Genomic DNA, 15,685 nt, shown 5'->3' with positions numbered 1-15,685 from the left:
AATTCATATTCTTAGTGATAGAAATATATAGCAATGGCATATTATAGCATTTTCAATAATAATTGCATTTATTTTAGGGAATTTACTAGAGTTAAATTTAGAATGAATTTTTATTCATATAACGTATGAAATTCTATTGTTTCTAATTGTAAAACATTTAGTGGAATTGTCCATAACTTTTTTGTTTTATATATCTTAAATTAAGTTGCTGCTGCAAATGAAAAAATAAAAAAAAATATTAATTAGGAATAAAATTATGAATTTGTAAGCATTTGTCCACAAGTTGAATCTATCTTATGTAAAATTACATACAAAATTAGAAGGTTTTTCAGAAAGATTGAATAAAAAAATCGTCTTTTTAAATCAGACGCAGAATACAAGAAAAAATTTTTTCTAATTGTTGGAATTATTTATTTTAAAAGTAATATACATGCATACAAATCTAAATACTATTTTATGTACACATTATATGTTTGGACACCAACATTTATAAAATAAATTTAAAAATATCATATTAATGTTTTATAGTAATTTTTGTTAAATAAGAATAGCCGAATAACATACATACAAACATATACATAATGTAATTTTTTTTTAATAATTTTATTTTTTACTTTTTTTGTCTTCCTTAAAAATATTAAAATCTATTTTTCTATTTTAAATATTACATAAAAATTTAATAAGTATTAAAAGAACTACACAAATGAAAAATCTTCAATTACTAATTTTAATCTGTAAAAGACTACAATACTTTACAAAATATGCTTAAAAAATACAAAAAAAAAAAAAAACAAAAAATATCCACATATTATTGTTACATATGTATTTTAAAAAAAATTGTTTGGACACGAAAGGAATTGGAAATTTTTTTCAATTTTATGATGATGATCTTTGTTCCCCTATCAAAGCATACAAAGCGTGTTTATAGTCGCCAGATGTATCTCCTTTAATCCAGCTCTTAAGACTCTTTCCATACATTTTTTCAAAAGTGACTTTAATATCTTTCATATCAATCTGTAATTATACGTTAAAAATATAATGGTTCCTATATTAAAATTATAAATTCATAAATATTTATATAAAATGTATGTGTATAAATATGTAAATAAATTATAGACTTCTAATTTTACTTTTACGGTTTTGATTTTTTATGTATGTAGGTACATACTTAAAACCCTCAACTTTTGAGCTCTGCACAAGTAAAAATTAAAAATTTTACAAGCGATATTTTAAAGTCATTAACAATATGAATTTACTGCACATTTCAATTTTTCACTTTCCTTCAAATGTAGCCTTCCTAAATTGGCTACTTTTAAAAACATCACTTTCGGAAAGTTTTTGTACCATGTTCATATGTACTAGGTCACTAGGATGTAAGTAACATATTGAATTTTCTTAAAAATCATTGCATAAGAAGGAATTTCTTATTCGCCAATTGTATATTCATCAGTAATATAAATTTTAAATTATGAATTTAATTGGTATTTGTAATTAAATAGTGACTATTTTCTAAATTAGTTTCTAAACTATTTTCCTAAAATTCTAAACTATTTTCCTAAAATTAGTTAAAAGATTTCAAAGTACTTTTGTATAAAAATATAAAAATTAAAGCAAATATAATAAAATTAGGTTAATAGTAAAATTTAGATTAATTAAAATAATCTGAAATCTTACAAAACTGACATATGTATGTAAAAAATACAAAAAAACAATTTAGAAAACCGATCTGGCAGATATTGTATTATGTATCATAGATGTAAATAAGTATGTAGGTATATAGATATACATAAGTGGGTATATACGCATATATTATATATAAAATTACCTCGGATCTTGTTATTATAACTCTAATAAGTTGTCGATCATTTGTACCAAGTCCAGCCATGCTTTTATGCAAACGACTTGCGAAGTATTCAGCTTTATTTGTTACACATTTACATATTGCTAAGAGTCCTTCTTGAATATCTCCAGAAAACTCACGTTTTATTGCCTTTTCTAATGAATGGCCAGTGATACTTTCATATTCATTTAAAATCTAAAAAAGAGCAAAGAAATTATATAATTACATATACAAAGTACATATAAATATATGTACATATATACTATAATAGTGTTAAGTGATTCTATGGGAGCCAAAAATTTTAAGATTACTTACCAGTTTTAATTGCTGATAATTTCTTTGACATAGAACCATATTAAACATACTTTCATCTGTACCAACTCTCAATTCACCAGCTTTTAAAAGCTCACGTGCATCATTTGCAGCTGCAGCTTGATCTACATGACCGCTTTCATCCCTATGCGCAGTGCACAATGAAACTAACAATCTTTTGAAATTTCCGGAAGTTTCTGATTTCAATTCAGATTCTAAATGTGCTCCATACATTCGCAAATATTGTTTTTTAATCGTATGAATTTCTGAGTTTGATAATGTACATAATATTTCAATTAGAACATCTTCATCGGTACCAATTCCTTTCATTGCATCGCATAATTCATTGCAATAAAAATCTACAATAGGTGTTAATAGACCAACCAATAATTTCTCAAAGTTTCCACTTGTTTCAGATTGTATGTCTTCAATTAAATCTTTCCCAAAGTGAGTTTTGTATTGTCTTTGAATTTCCTGACGTTGTTCATTAGTACGATGACAGATTATAGCAATTAAGGCATCTTCATCAGTGCCAAATCCTTTCATAGCTTTTCGTAATGCATGTGCATCTTTGACTGGATCGAAATTCTGTGCCGGAACAACAGTAGGTGTACCCTAGAAAGGTATATAAAGTTAATACTTATGTAATTTTATACAAATATATTAAAAACAAAAAAGGAATGCCATGCATATGATTGAAAACTTTATGTTAATATAGTAACGTAATTACATTTAATATGCGTATGAGTGTGCGAAAATGTTAGTTTACAATGTTTTAATATTCGAAAGAATAATACTTGAAGTTCGATAGCTATTCTGATCAGAGAAATTTTGTGAAAATTAATTCAATGGCATGAAACTGAAAATAAAATTGTCCTAAAACTTTGAAAATTCATATAAAACTATTCTTTTAAATTAAATTAAAAAGTTCGATTTTTTCAGAAGCTTTGTGAATTTAATAAAAGGAAAGCTAATTTGAGCATTATAAAATTTATTGAAAAAATCCTTCTCCAAACATTTATGGTTACTTACAAAATTTCGACAACAAAAATAAGTACATAATCACAAAAAAATCCAACAAACCTTTAATCTTGAGCTGCTACTAAATGGAGAAGCTGATGTTGTTAAAACTGACTGTCTCATTTCTGAGAAGCATTGAGCCATATTTGAAGCAGCCATCGGATTTTGATGTGTATTTGTAGATGGGTATTGAGAGTTTGGTTGTGATTGACTTGGATACTGAGTTGATGGATAATTTGATTGAACAGATGAACTTGGATATCTACTACCGGCTGGATTTTGTGTAGAGCTCGAGTTTAAATTTGGATATGGGCTTTGGAAAGCTGTAGGATATGGCGATTGCCCAGAATTTATATTAGAATTAGAGCCACCCGTATAAAATCCGGCCCCAAAAGGAGCTGCCGGCATGTTTCCATGTGGATAGCCTGATTGATTATTTGAGTCAGGATTTGAGGAGTTAGGATAAGGCAATTGAGATGGCGGATACGGTGGCTGATTTGAGGGATACGGTGTCTGAGAGGATATTTGATTTGTGGGATATGGGGGTTGAGAGGATGACTGATTTGGGGGATAAGGGTGTTGATTTGTGTTATAAGGTGACTGATATTGAGATTGAGATGAAGTATAAGGTGATTGATATGCAGATTGTGTTGAAGTGTACGGTGATTGATATTGAGATTGTGATGGAGTGTAGGGTGATTGATATGATGTTTGAGATGAACCGGGAAATGTTGAATTATTCTGATTTGGATTAGTAGGATAAGGAGGATTATTTCCAAAGGATGGACCTGAATAATTTTGTTGTTGTTGTTGATTTGGTTGAACCCAATTTCCGGCACCAAATGGGGCATTATTTTGTTGATTTGTATATGGTGATTGATATTGATTTGACTGTGGTGGACCCGAGCCCTACAATTTTTTAATTTTGCTTTTTAGTTTATTAAAAAAATCTTTTTCATTCATTTTGTATTAATTAAAGAAAAAATTTAATTGTTTTGTAACTTTGAAAGTTTATTAAACATTTTTTGATTTTGACCCAAAAGTACTTAAAATTGATGTGAAGTACAAATTTAATTTTATAAAAAATATTTGTTCGCGTTACCGGCATTTTACCATAAACTTTTTTAAAACGATACAAAATAATAATGTTCTTATGTATAAGTAATTAGTATTGGTTATAAAACAGTTTTATATGGGAGTAGAAATTGCACAAGTAACATAAGAGTGCGTATTTTCAGTAAAATTTTATGTTATAGAAAAACAAAATATATTTTCTCTAATTAAACTTTTAAAATACATACAACAAAATTTTAAATACCAATAACTATGTATGTATATAAAAATAATGCAATACATTGGTAAATATCAAATATACTTACGTATGGATACATTTCTAATGTGCTGCTAAGAAGTCTCTTTTACTGATTCAAATCACAACTGGAAAATAATTAAAAATATTTAATTTAATAAAGATTATATAAAATTATGTACATTTTTAATAATTTAACATTAAAATATGGAGAAATTATTTAGTTTTATGTATAAATCGCATGCATTTACATAATTAATATTTTTTATATTAAATTTCTAAAATACTATGTTCTAAAAATAACCACTTTGTGTTCAAACAGCACGATTTTTGAGTTTTTACTTAAGTATTTAAACGAATAGGTTGCGTGCTGAAAGTTATATGAATTAATACGCAAATCATGTTATAAATTTGAGTTAGCGAAAAAATTATTTTGCAGTTAAATATTTGCGGAATTTGTTTATAATATAAATTCATACTAATTTCGCTAAATTCATACTAATGCAATAAAATTAAATGAAAGGTAAGTTTATGGTGTGCTCGAGATTCGCAAATGTATTCGAAATATTAATATTTTACATGTTATTGAAACAATAAAATTTTTCGAAAATTAATTTGAGAAAAATTATTTTTCGTAACGCTTTAATTAAATTTCGATTGATTGAAAAATAAAAATTTGATGTGGTATAGAAATAAATTTTGTAGGGAATATGAAGTAAAGTTTCATTTAATTCAAATACAAATATTTACTGTCCCATTCGCCAACAACAGTAGAATTCAAATGACATTCTGAAATCAAATAAGTGCTAATTATTGACAGTGTTAACTAATTTGGTATTATTAATGTCAAGGAACATTCCTAGTTTGTCAGCCTTACCTTACTATACTACTAATTTTGTTTACTATATTACTAATTTTTATTTCAAATTAGATTAAGTGGCTTAAGAAATTAATAATTTTGTAGCGGGTTCATTTTTATTCTTTAAAATGCAGACTTTTGAATCTTGGCAATCTTCCGAATCTACAAAATTTTAATATTTTATATTTTGTATAATATATGCATGAACTTTTGTAGAATCTGAAGATATTCCTTTGCTGATTCGTGAGTTATCAATTTCAGGGAGGATATTAAGTTTCGTCAATATTTTATAAGGTAAAATTTCTATTTTTACCGTAAGTATTCGACTATCATTTTTTGTACAAATATTTTTTATGTATGTTGGCATAAAAAATTTTTTTTGAAAGCATTATGTTTTCCAAAACTAAAATAAATAATTTGAAATTTTTGTACGACTTGAGAGAACATATATTTTTCAATTGGTGTTTGACTCTTCTATATATATACAAAATGTGTTTAATATGATCTTGTAACTAATCGTTTCTTTATGGTTATTCATATTTGTGTTTTACTCTTACAAATTTCATACTACCAATAAAATAATAGTTAGTTTAAGCTACCTATTCCTCATGAAATAAAGCAAATCCTCATGATATAGATCACAAATAGGAATTAAATAATTAACTATCAGAAAGTATTACAGTTATGTAAATTTACACACTAAATTCAAAGATTATTTCAAGTTTGTTTATTTTTGTTTTTAAGTTTATCAAATTAAAATCATGCAAATAATTTTCTCAATTTGTTAATTTGTTAAAAAACTTTGTTAAGACTTAAATAATTGACTCTTGCTAAGATTTTTATAGCATGTTATATTATATACCTGCCTCTTTAAAGAAAACGCGTACGAAAGGACAACCTTCTTGATTATAACTAATAAGTATCTCTGGCATCATATGATACAGAAATTTCGGAACTTTAAACTAAATTAATTTTAATGTTCCTATAGGTTAATAATAGGTCCCGAAAGTTTTTTTCGAGAAATACGCAAATTTGAAGATACCAAAATTCTAATATCCGAGAGCAGGAATAAGTTTGATTACAATTGAATTGAAGTAATTTGTTATTTGAAATAAATATATAAGTGAATAGAAACTAAGAACTCATATCTAAATCAAAACAACAAAAATTATTAAACATTTTGAATTCAGGTCCTCAGTTGAGCTTTTCTTATATAGAAAATACATAATGTATTTATTTAAGCTAAGCACCACTCAAATTTAGTAATTGATAAAATTCAGCGGTGTTAATTTTTATTAATTGCTTCCGCTTCAAGCCAATGTATAAGTAGTTCTTTTAATTATATTTAAGCATTTAAGCATTACACATAATTAATAAAACCTAACATTTGCACACTCTCGGATACATGTTATCTTATCTTTAAATAAATATATTTTTTATAAATAAAAAAATAGAGTTACCAGCATTTTAAAATAATGATTGTCTGCAATCAATTTTATTCAAAATGTGCAATTCAATAATTTCGGTGTTAGGTCAATTGTAATATTGAATTTTTGTAATATAAATTTTATAAAGCCGTTGGAGTTACCTTACTACACATTCATTAAAACAAAAAATAATTTAAGTTCTTTCAATATACTTATGTATATTGTACAAAAATTTTAAAAAATTGCTATTCATTCCTTTAATATACTGAAATTTTAAATCTAATTTTAAAATGAGCGAACATTGACTTTGATAATACTTAAGTATGTATTTACTAATTTGTTTTTTGGCAAATGTTTGCGAAATTAGTGTATATCGTAAAAATGAAAAGTTTTATTTTAAAATGATTACTCATTTGCATATTAAAAAGAAAATTTTTCGAATATTTTAAAGATTTTAAAAAGAAAGATCATTTCAAAATCGTAATACTTTCATTTTGAATTAAAATTATCAAGTGGATCTGAAATTATTTACTTTAAACGTGTATAAAATACGTATTTTGAAGTTTCGAATCTCATTAATTTTTAGGATTAATAATATATCAAAAAGAATCCAGAAGAAATAAACATAAATAGTTCCTTTGGTGGCCATAAAACTCCTCTATAACTAGATAGTCCATAAGACCGAAATTATTAAATCACACATTTTGAATAAAATTGATTGCAGACAATGCCTTTTTGTAAACTAATCCCAAAATCCCATCTATGTCCCAAGTTTATCGCAAGTAAAAATATTTTCAAAGATTGCTTTAATTTTTAGATATTTCTTTTTTTAATTTTTATTAAAAATTAATGGGTTTGAACTGAATGTAAATAATTATATTTTGTTATAACAATTATATTATAACAGTTATTGCAAAAGATTTTGTAAAATATTTGTTGAGCTGCTGTTGTGAAAAGGTTGAGAACCACTGGTTCAAATGTATTGTTATCATTACAAAAATAAAATTTTATTTTGATAACAAAGTTGAAAAGTTTGCGCGAGTAAATATTGGGTAGTAATCCATTTCTTTTTTTATATTTATTCGGTTATCGAAGAAATTGGGCATACGGAATTACGTATAAGTACGTAGTTATAATTTCTATCAGACAAACTGGCTCATTGTAACATGAAGAAAAAATGTGTACCTCTCTTATATTATATTCTTTACCTGATTATTATAGTGAGTTTTCAGGAAATTAAGGTCTTGTGGGTGGAGAGAGTATGTGACTGACTCATTGGCTAAGATAAAAGTTAAATTGTACGAATACAATATACCTAAAATTAGGACGTGAATTGCAGTCGAAAATGAAATAATAATTTTAATAAATTTTCGTAATTCCGGTCAGATTTAACTTGTGATTCATATTCATATATGTATGTATGTATTTATATGTATTCTATTTTATCTCGCGGTTTATTGGTTATACATAATACATGTATATATGCATGTATAAAAAATGAAAATATTTTTAAATAATAATTACGTACATATATGTAAACAATTGTTCTTTTATGTCATAAAAAAGTTTTGTGAAATATTTTATTTTATCACATGACTAATGATTAAAATTGTAATAACCGAAATGATGAACGGCTACGAATGATCTATGATGTGTTAATTGAAATTTACTGACTATGTGTCAACTATTATTTGTTATGATTGAATCAAATCAAATTAAATTTTTTATATTGCAAATAATTTAATTTTTTTACCATTAATGTAATTGATAGATATGTGATGGAAAAACAAATTAGATAATACGTACTATATGTTTTACCTACATAGTATCTAGACATGCTAGATATGTACTTATCTAGCTTTAAAAGATTGTTTAAATATTGTAGTTGTTATTGTAGTAGATTTAATAATGAGAATAATTATTAATAAATAATTACATGTGCAATATTTTTCAATTAAATTAACAGTAACAATGTAACTAAAGATAACACAAATATTAAAATATTTGTAGTGTATTTATCGTATTGTATTTTAATTATATCGAACAAATTTCGGATGAAATGCATCAGTCACCGCAGTACACTCTTAAGAAATAGTAATGTAATTTTAAAATACATCTCTTGACGTGCTACTCCTTTTTAGCACCATATGCTTATAAAATACTTCACTCAGTTTATAGAAATGTGTACATAGTACATGACGACTTGTAAATATAAGCTACGTTTTTTATTTAAGATTATTTTCTAATCGTAAATGAACTGAATGCAGTGAATTTTATCAAAATAGACTAAAGGAAGACTTTTCTTTTACCACTTCAACTAAAAACTGTTTAAGACTTTGTATGTATGTTAGGTATTTTAAAAAAAAAATTGCAATTAAATATAACTGTCCGTCAATTCTTTAAATTCAAACAATTATTGTAATTTACAACTACAATTTATTGTGAACATAATATACACACATAAATTATGCGTTGTTTAGAAATTAATCATGTCATTTAATTATGAATATTTCAATTTAAGAATAAAAGTTTGCAAAAATTTCTTATTAATTATTTTAATACTTTAAATAAAATATAAAATGAATGGTACATTTTTGAGGTAATTTCAATGTCAAAGCACTTGCATTTTTAATATTCCAATACAAAATTTCAAAAATCTAAGGACACTTTGTAGAATGTACAGAATGTTAAAGAAATCATATTACATAGGTTTAAAATATTTTCGATTTAAATACACGATATTTAATTTTAAGTTTTCTTATTCAATATTTGATCATGTTTAATTGCCGAATTCAGAAATTCCGAATTGAATTAACAAATTTTACTCAGTGATACTCTCTTTAATGGTGTTCCCATTTTATACGTATATTCTTAAATTAAATTGAAATAAAGTTAGTACATAAACACAAATATAAATATGTATGTATGTATGTACTTACAAAATTAATCATAATTTTGCATTCATTTTACAATTTCAAATTTAAAATGGAGATTAAAAGTTTTTAAGGTATTGAAATGGAAATTATTTATTTTTTCGTCTTTAATACATTTAGTGTATGTTTTTTTAGATTATTTTTTTATTTACAGATGTTTTCCAATTTATAATCGCATAAAATTACGCGATAAATTTCAAATTTGTATATGAAATATTTATTATTTGAGCGTTTTATACGTTATTTTTTGTAAATTGATTTAAAAATTTTATCTTACATAAGTTTTTTTTTGAATAAATTTCCCTTAAACTGCTATACTTTTATAGAAAACATTTAAAATAAATTTAAAATATTCTTTTGTTATAACTTTTCCTTTTCATATATGAAAATAATCTGCAGGTTGAAATGTAAGTGCCTACATTCGTTCATACATACATGGGTCTCTTAGTACATGTATATAATTTCTATATGTGTGCACATAAGTGTACACACATTTATGTGTAAAGTGTGAAAAATAAACTAAATTTGTATTTTTGTTATGTCTGTCTCTATAATAAACAATATTTTAAGTAGAAATTCTATATATACGTACGAGAGTTCATTTAAGTGCGAATTTTATTATTCTCAAATTAAATACTAATTACTTTACATGTGTATTACGTTTGTATAATATCGACTTTTAACATGTATTCGAAGGTATCACTAAATTTATTAGAAGTTCTTATGAACATGAATACTTCACACTAAAAGTGTACTATGAAAAATCTAGAAAACATCACGAAAACTTCTTTAATTTTAGCAAAACTAATGAAAATTTTTTCGATCGTGTTTATTTGAATATTTCGTTATTTTAGCAATTAAAAATAGGTGAACGAATAACTGAGTACATGAATATGTATACTCGTACATATGTAAATATTTCATAAAATATATTATAACTAAATATTTTTATAAATATACTCTATAGAAATTCTTTTTCACAGAAATACTATACTAATCACGTTACGAACAAGCTAGGAGTATTTAAAAAATATGTTCTTTTGTTTTTCTTTGGCAATAAAATATTTTATATAATTTGTATTTAGTGAGCGAACTTTTAAATTTGTTACTATGCAAAAAAATTGATTTTATTAATAGGTATATGGTTAAGAATCTTGGTACGAGTATATTTTATTTTTCATATGAATTAAGAAACTGTACATTCCTTTAAAAGTCAAAAACTCTAGAATCTCATTTTATTTATTATCTGTACTATGAATTAACACTTTGATCATTTAATCTATTGCATTTATGTAAACTTCGAACAAATTATTCGAAAAATTTATTTTGCACTTCAACAATAATTTGATAAACTTTGTTTTTCAATAGTGACGACCGAATGTCTTGATATGTACATACATAAATGTTACCAGTACCAGTACGTGTATTGTTATTATTTATTTATTTTTACATACATAGGTATTATATACATAGAAACAAACACATTTAAACATAATTATGCATCAATTTCGATAATAAAAGAAAATGTTTAATTAGATAAAATGCGTTGCAAATAAAACATTTTTCCGTAAATTGTAGTGTTTTCATTCAAAATTCTTTATAAATATTCTTGTGCTTTAGTATTGTAGTAAGAAAAAATAATGAGGAAAATTTTTTCAATGAAAATGTTTAATAATCAGAAGTAGAAACTTACAAAACAAAACCATAAGTATTGGATTGTTTAAATCTTTTCTAGTCGCTTTTTTAATAACTTCTAAATCGGAATTCTAGTTCTTTTAACGCCTCTTTTCTAAAATATTACTAATTTTTTTTAATTTTCTAAATGTCAACTACGTTTATCTTTTGATATCGTGTTATTAAAATTTTTTTAAACATATATTTACGCAAAAATTTAGCAATTTCGAGGCATCGACTTCATTATATTCTCTAGTTCTCTACTCTGCTTGGGCATATTATTTAATTTTCTAATTTGAATATTTACCAATGACTATTTAATTATTATCTTATTACATATTGATATAAAAAGATATTGTGAGCACACCCATATAAGCACATAAAACACATACACTATATTGTGCAAATATGTACATATATGTATATACATCTATATGTACATTCACATATGAAAATGTAAAATTTAAGATAAACTTTTCTTTATATTCTTATAAGAAAATAAAAAACATAAATTAAATAATTTTTTATTATATAAAAATCAAGATCAACTTTAAACTATAATTGTGTCTCATATGTATTTTAGAGTCGTATTTTATAATGCTGATACATATACACATAGAAATGAGTGTAGGCATAGTATACACGTAGGTAATTGTAAAAGACATAAAAACATTTAGTAAAATCATAGTTGATGGCTGATGTGAAAGTATCTTCATAATATTAAGCCGCAATACTTCTATAAGAGTTTAAGTAAATTGTATTTATGTTCATAAGTTCGCAATAAGAATTAGATGGAAAGAACTAATGAAATAATAACTGCATACATACATAAATTATATTTTTAATTTTCAAAGTTTTGCAAATAAAATGAAATTAGAAGGCTTATGGGACACATTATTAGTACGTTTACTGTTTCTATCCAATACTGTAAAAGCATAAGTCCTTTATGTTTCCCAGTAGCGTTTCCTATTTACTTATATACATTTTCCAAAAACAGATGAATACGAGTATAGAAATGCGGTTAAATTCAGATGTTTCTTAAAATATTTTGTTTAATAAATTTTTATAAAAGTTATTAGGCATGAAGTCTTTTGAAAAATAAAATAAAACCGCTTTAAAATGAAAACACATGATAAATTTACTTTTATCAAGCAAAAAGTTTGTAAAGTAGCAAACTTCCTTTCAGCAAGTGGGAAAACTTTGAAAGAAAATTATTCTCATAAATACATAATATACATGTATGCAAAAAATAAGTCGTGATTATATACTGCTAGGATGAGAAAAGGAGAAACAGGGTGTTCAACGAAATCTATTTATATATGTATAATCTACCTATCTAAAATAAGGTGAAGGTTTTGAAAAACAAAAGCACGGATAGCAGAGTGAAAGTAATGAGCACACTTCTTCCGATTTTCTTGAAAAAGTGGTAGACAGAAAAAAAGAAAAATTTATAAAATATAGTAACGGCATGTATAGTTATCCTTAATATTCTTTCGGATTTGAGTTGATGAATATTATAAAATATAAGTAAATAAGAGATAAAACCGCCAGAAAATTTTAACTGAGGTAATGAAATCGGGTTTCTTAAAATGACACTATATATGTATAGTTAAGTAGATTGTCTTTACTAAGTAAGTTTGGTGGTACATTTCACCACAAAGTATTATGGTTGCGATATCATGAGTCGATTAATATTTAGTTTTCAATTTTATGATTTTTTACTTAAATATACATATAATGACATTAGTAAATAGCGTTTTACATACAAATGTAAGTATGTATATCATAGCATAATAGTAAATTATGTTAAATGTACATTAGGTATATTATTTATGTTAATTAATATTTTATTATTTTAATAAAAATCAAGTTCCTACTTTTTACTAGGTATACTACTTATGTACTCTTTTAATACTGGATACCATATTTAAAATAGAGATTCAATATGTATTGGTGTAACAGACGTGTAGTTATTTGGAATAATGCTGACGTAATGTAATTTTCTTAAGATTTTTCTTTAAAAGTTACAAATTTCAATGTTAAAGTATTTTACCAAATTATGTATGTATGTATATATTGTTTGGGTATATGTATAAATTTGTAACAATAGAGATTTTATGTATGCATGTATATTATAATATACTTATTGACGCATAGGAATTAGTCATCTCAGTCGACACAAAGTTTATGAAAATAATAAATAATCATTTTCGTGTAAATAATGACGTAAAACAAATTTATTTGGTGCAAGTTAACAAAATATGGAATTTCTCATTCGTCAATATCTTCATAGGCCAGCTATATAAAATACGAGAAGCTTTGTAAAAAACAAAAAACTTAAAACTTCTTTAAACTGATGTAAGTCTATATACATATGTATGTATGCTAGTATGAAGGTAGTCTACATATGAATCTCTTGCATTTTATCAAAAGATCACTATCAAATTATAAAAGCTTTCAAAATAAAATAAACATTCAACCATTAAATATTTCTTCTAATTTAATATTGTAATTTTCTAGGTATACTATATATGTATGTACATATATATCTATATACCTATATCTAGAAAATTACTTTTCAATTTTACGTGACATAAATTAATTAAAATATCTTAAAATATTTGTTAAAATATCGGAAAATAAATTAAAATTATATAAGGGCCAAAACACAAATTTCTTTTTGATGTTAGCTGTGTAAATATTAACTAAATTTTGGTAAATTGAGACTATTAACTTTAAATGTGCCTTAAAACACGCCCTGTACTATTTTTTTTTTAATTATTTTTGTTACTTTAAATTTTTCATTTAACAAGTGTAATTAGTAATAAAGTAAAAAAGTATAAATCATAATGCGTGATTCAATCAAGATAATCAAAAATAGTATGTATAACAAAATTTTTGTGACGCGCTGACACCTCACTTAACCACTATTGTTGTGTTGCGGTAACTTGTATGTATCGATATTATAAATTACATTATTTCGAGATTATACATACATACATATATACCTAAGTCACTTACAGAATCTATTATCACATTACTTTATGAACCCCTATGATGATTTGCTGGGTACACTTAACAGCTAGAATTTTCAAATAATTTAATTTTCGTTTTAATTATCCTACGAACATTGAACATACTTATACTAAATTGTATACATATGTATATTAAGATTTTTTCTTATACAATGTAGATTGCTCACACACAATTTATATATCACATTCGTATGCTTTAGTATGCACACACATATGTACATACATATACATGTGAGAACATATCACCTAATTGTATTATAATTATACCTACTTCTATATCAAATACAGTTTATTTTATTATAATTAAATTTTATTACTTGCTTTTTGTTTTAATTAATTTTTAATTAACTTTCACTCACTTTAATTTAATTCAAAAAATTTGAACTTTTTCAATACACTAGGCTAAGATAGCTACTTATTTACAGTAAAATGTAAATACAATTTTTTAATGAAAATGTGGCACTTTAATGTTAAGTAAATTTAAAAATATGTGAAAGCAAAAAGTTTATTTTTATATTTTTTTCTCAATAAATAATTTTAATTTGAAAACTCGTTTAGTTCTCTTTTTTTTTTATTTCAATATCACAAATATTACTTTACTTCCAATACTTCACTAGTAAAAGTAAACCGATACCAAAGGCACGTGAATTTATACTAAACTAAAAATAAAAATTTAAATGCTTTTTGTTGTACAGAAAACAAATTTCTCTCAACAAAGAAAGAGAATTTGAAATTATTATTGATATTCTAGTATTGCCAAGTAATTTAAATTAAAAAATTTTGCTAAATTCCATTGAAAATTCCATTCAATTTCAATAAAAATAATTGCACGTTACTTCTGTACTCTAAATTTGCCAAATTGTCTATAAAGAAGCTCTTAGTTCGCTTAGTGTCCCAAATGCTTTGCTTTACTTATTTACAAACGGAATTTTATCAAAGGCTAAATTCATTACTAAATTGAAGAATATTAAATTTCTAATTTTATTGTTTAATTAGAAATTTACGAATTCGTATTCGTAAATATATGGAGCAAAAAAGGGAAATTTAATATTTTAATTAAATTACATAGAAGCTTCATTAAGTAAGTATAAATCCTTAAATATTTTTTTTTTAATTTATTAGTTTTAATTATTTTCTAACAATCCGTTGGTATGTCTGTTTAAAAAGCTTCTAAGCCTTTTAATGTAGAAAGCTGAAACTTTATTTTTTTTAAAGTAATGCACATACATATTTAACTAGAAACAAATTTTTACCTCTCTCGCTACACTAAGCTTTA

General features: G+C 24.5%; 1 protein-coding gene across 6 annotated transcripts; it reads right to left on the bottom strand.

The window, feature by feature from the left end:
• Positions 1-402: 402 nt before the first annotated feature.
• Positions 403-15,050, bottom strand: LOC129619177 (annexin B11). 6 transcript variants are annotated; one of them, XM_055534305.1, is made up of 6 exons: positions 14,681-15,050; positions 4,552-4,609; positions 3,236-4,081; positions 2,156-2,767; positions 1,826-2,035; positions 403-1,014 (listed from the first exon to the last, which is right to left on the bottom strand). In XM_055534305.1, the coding sequence occupies exons 2-6, from the start codon at positions 4,561-4,563 to the stop codon at positions 877-879; spliced, it is 1,818 nt and encodes a 605-aa protein (XP_055390280.1). In that variant the 5' UTR covers positions 4,564-4,609; positions 14,681-15,050; the 3' UTR covers positions 403-876. The 6 variants fall into 6 exon arrangements, with proteins under 6 accessions (XP_055390280.1, XP_055390279.1, XP_055390281.1 ...); XM_055534304.1 differs by having other exon boundaries at positions 14,769-15,050; XM_055534306.1 differs by lacking the exon at positions 14,681-15,050 and adding an exon at positions 14,396-14,651.
• Between the last annotated feature and the right edge of the window lie 635 nt (positions 15,051-15,685).

Source organism: Condylostylus longicornis, unplaced genomic scaffold (assembly GCF_029603195.1).
Source record: "Condylostylus longicornis isolate FDR11 unplaced genomic scaffold, ASM2960319v2 ptg000010l, whole genome shotgun sequence".
NCBI lineage: Eukaryota > Metazoa > Arthropoda > Insecta > Diptera > Dolichopodidae > Condylostylus > Condylostylus longicornis.
Note: the sequence above shows the minus strand (reverse complement) of the source record. Positions and strands in the feature narration are given on the sequence as shown.

Bases quoted from the DNA above. Each gene is read 5' to 3' on its own strand.
- LOC129619177 (XM_055534305.1), bottom strand. The intron at 2,036-2,155 runs GTAAGTAATCTT...GCTCTTTTTTAG, and splicing joins ATTATCAGCAATTAAAACTG to ATTTTAAATGAATATGAAAG. The intron at 1,015-1,825 runs GTAATTTTATAT...GTATAATTACAG, and splicing joins TTATAATAACAAGATCCGAG to ATTGATATGAAAGATATTAA.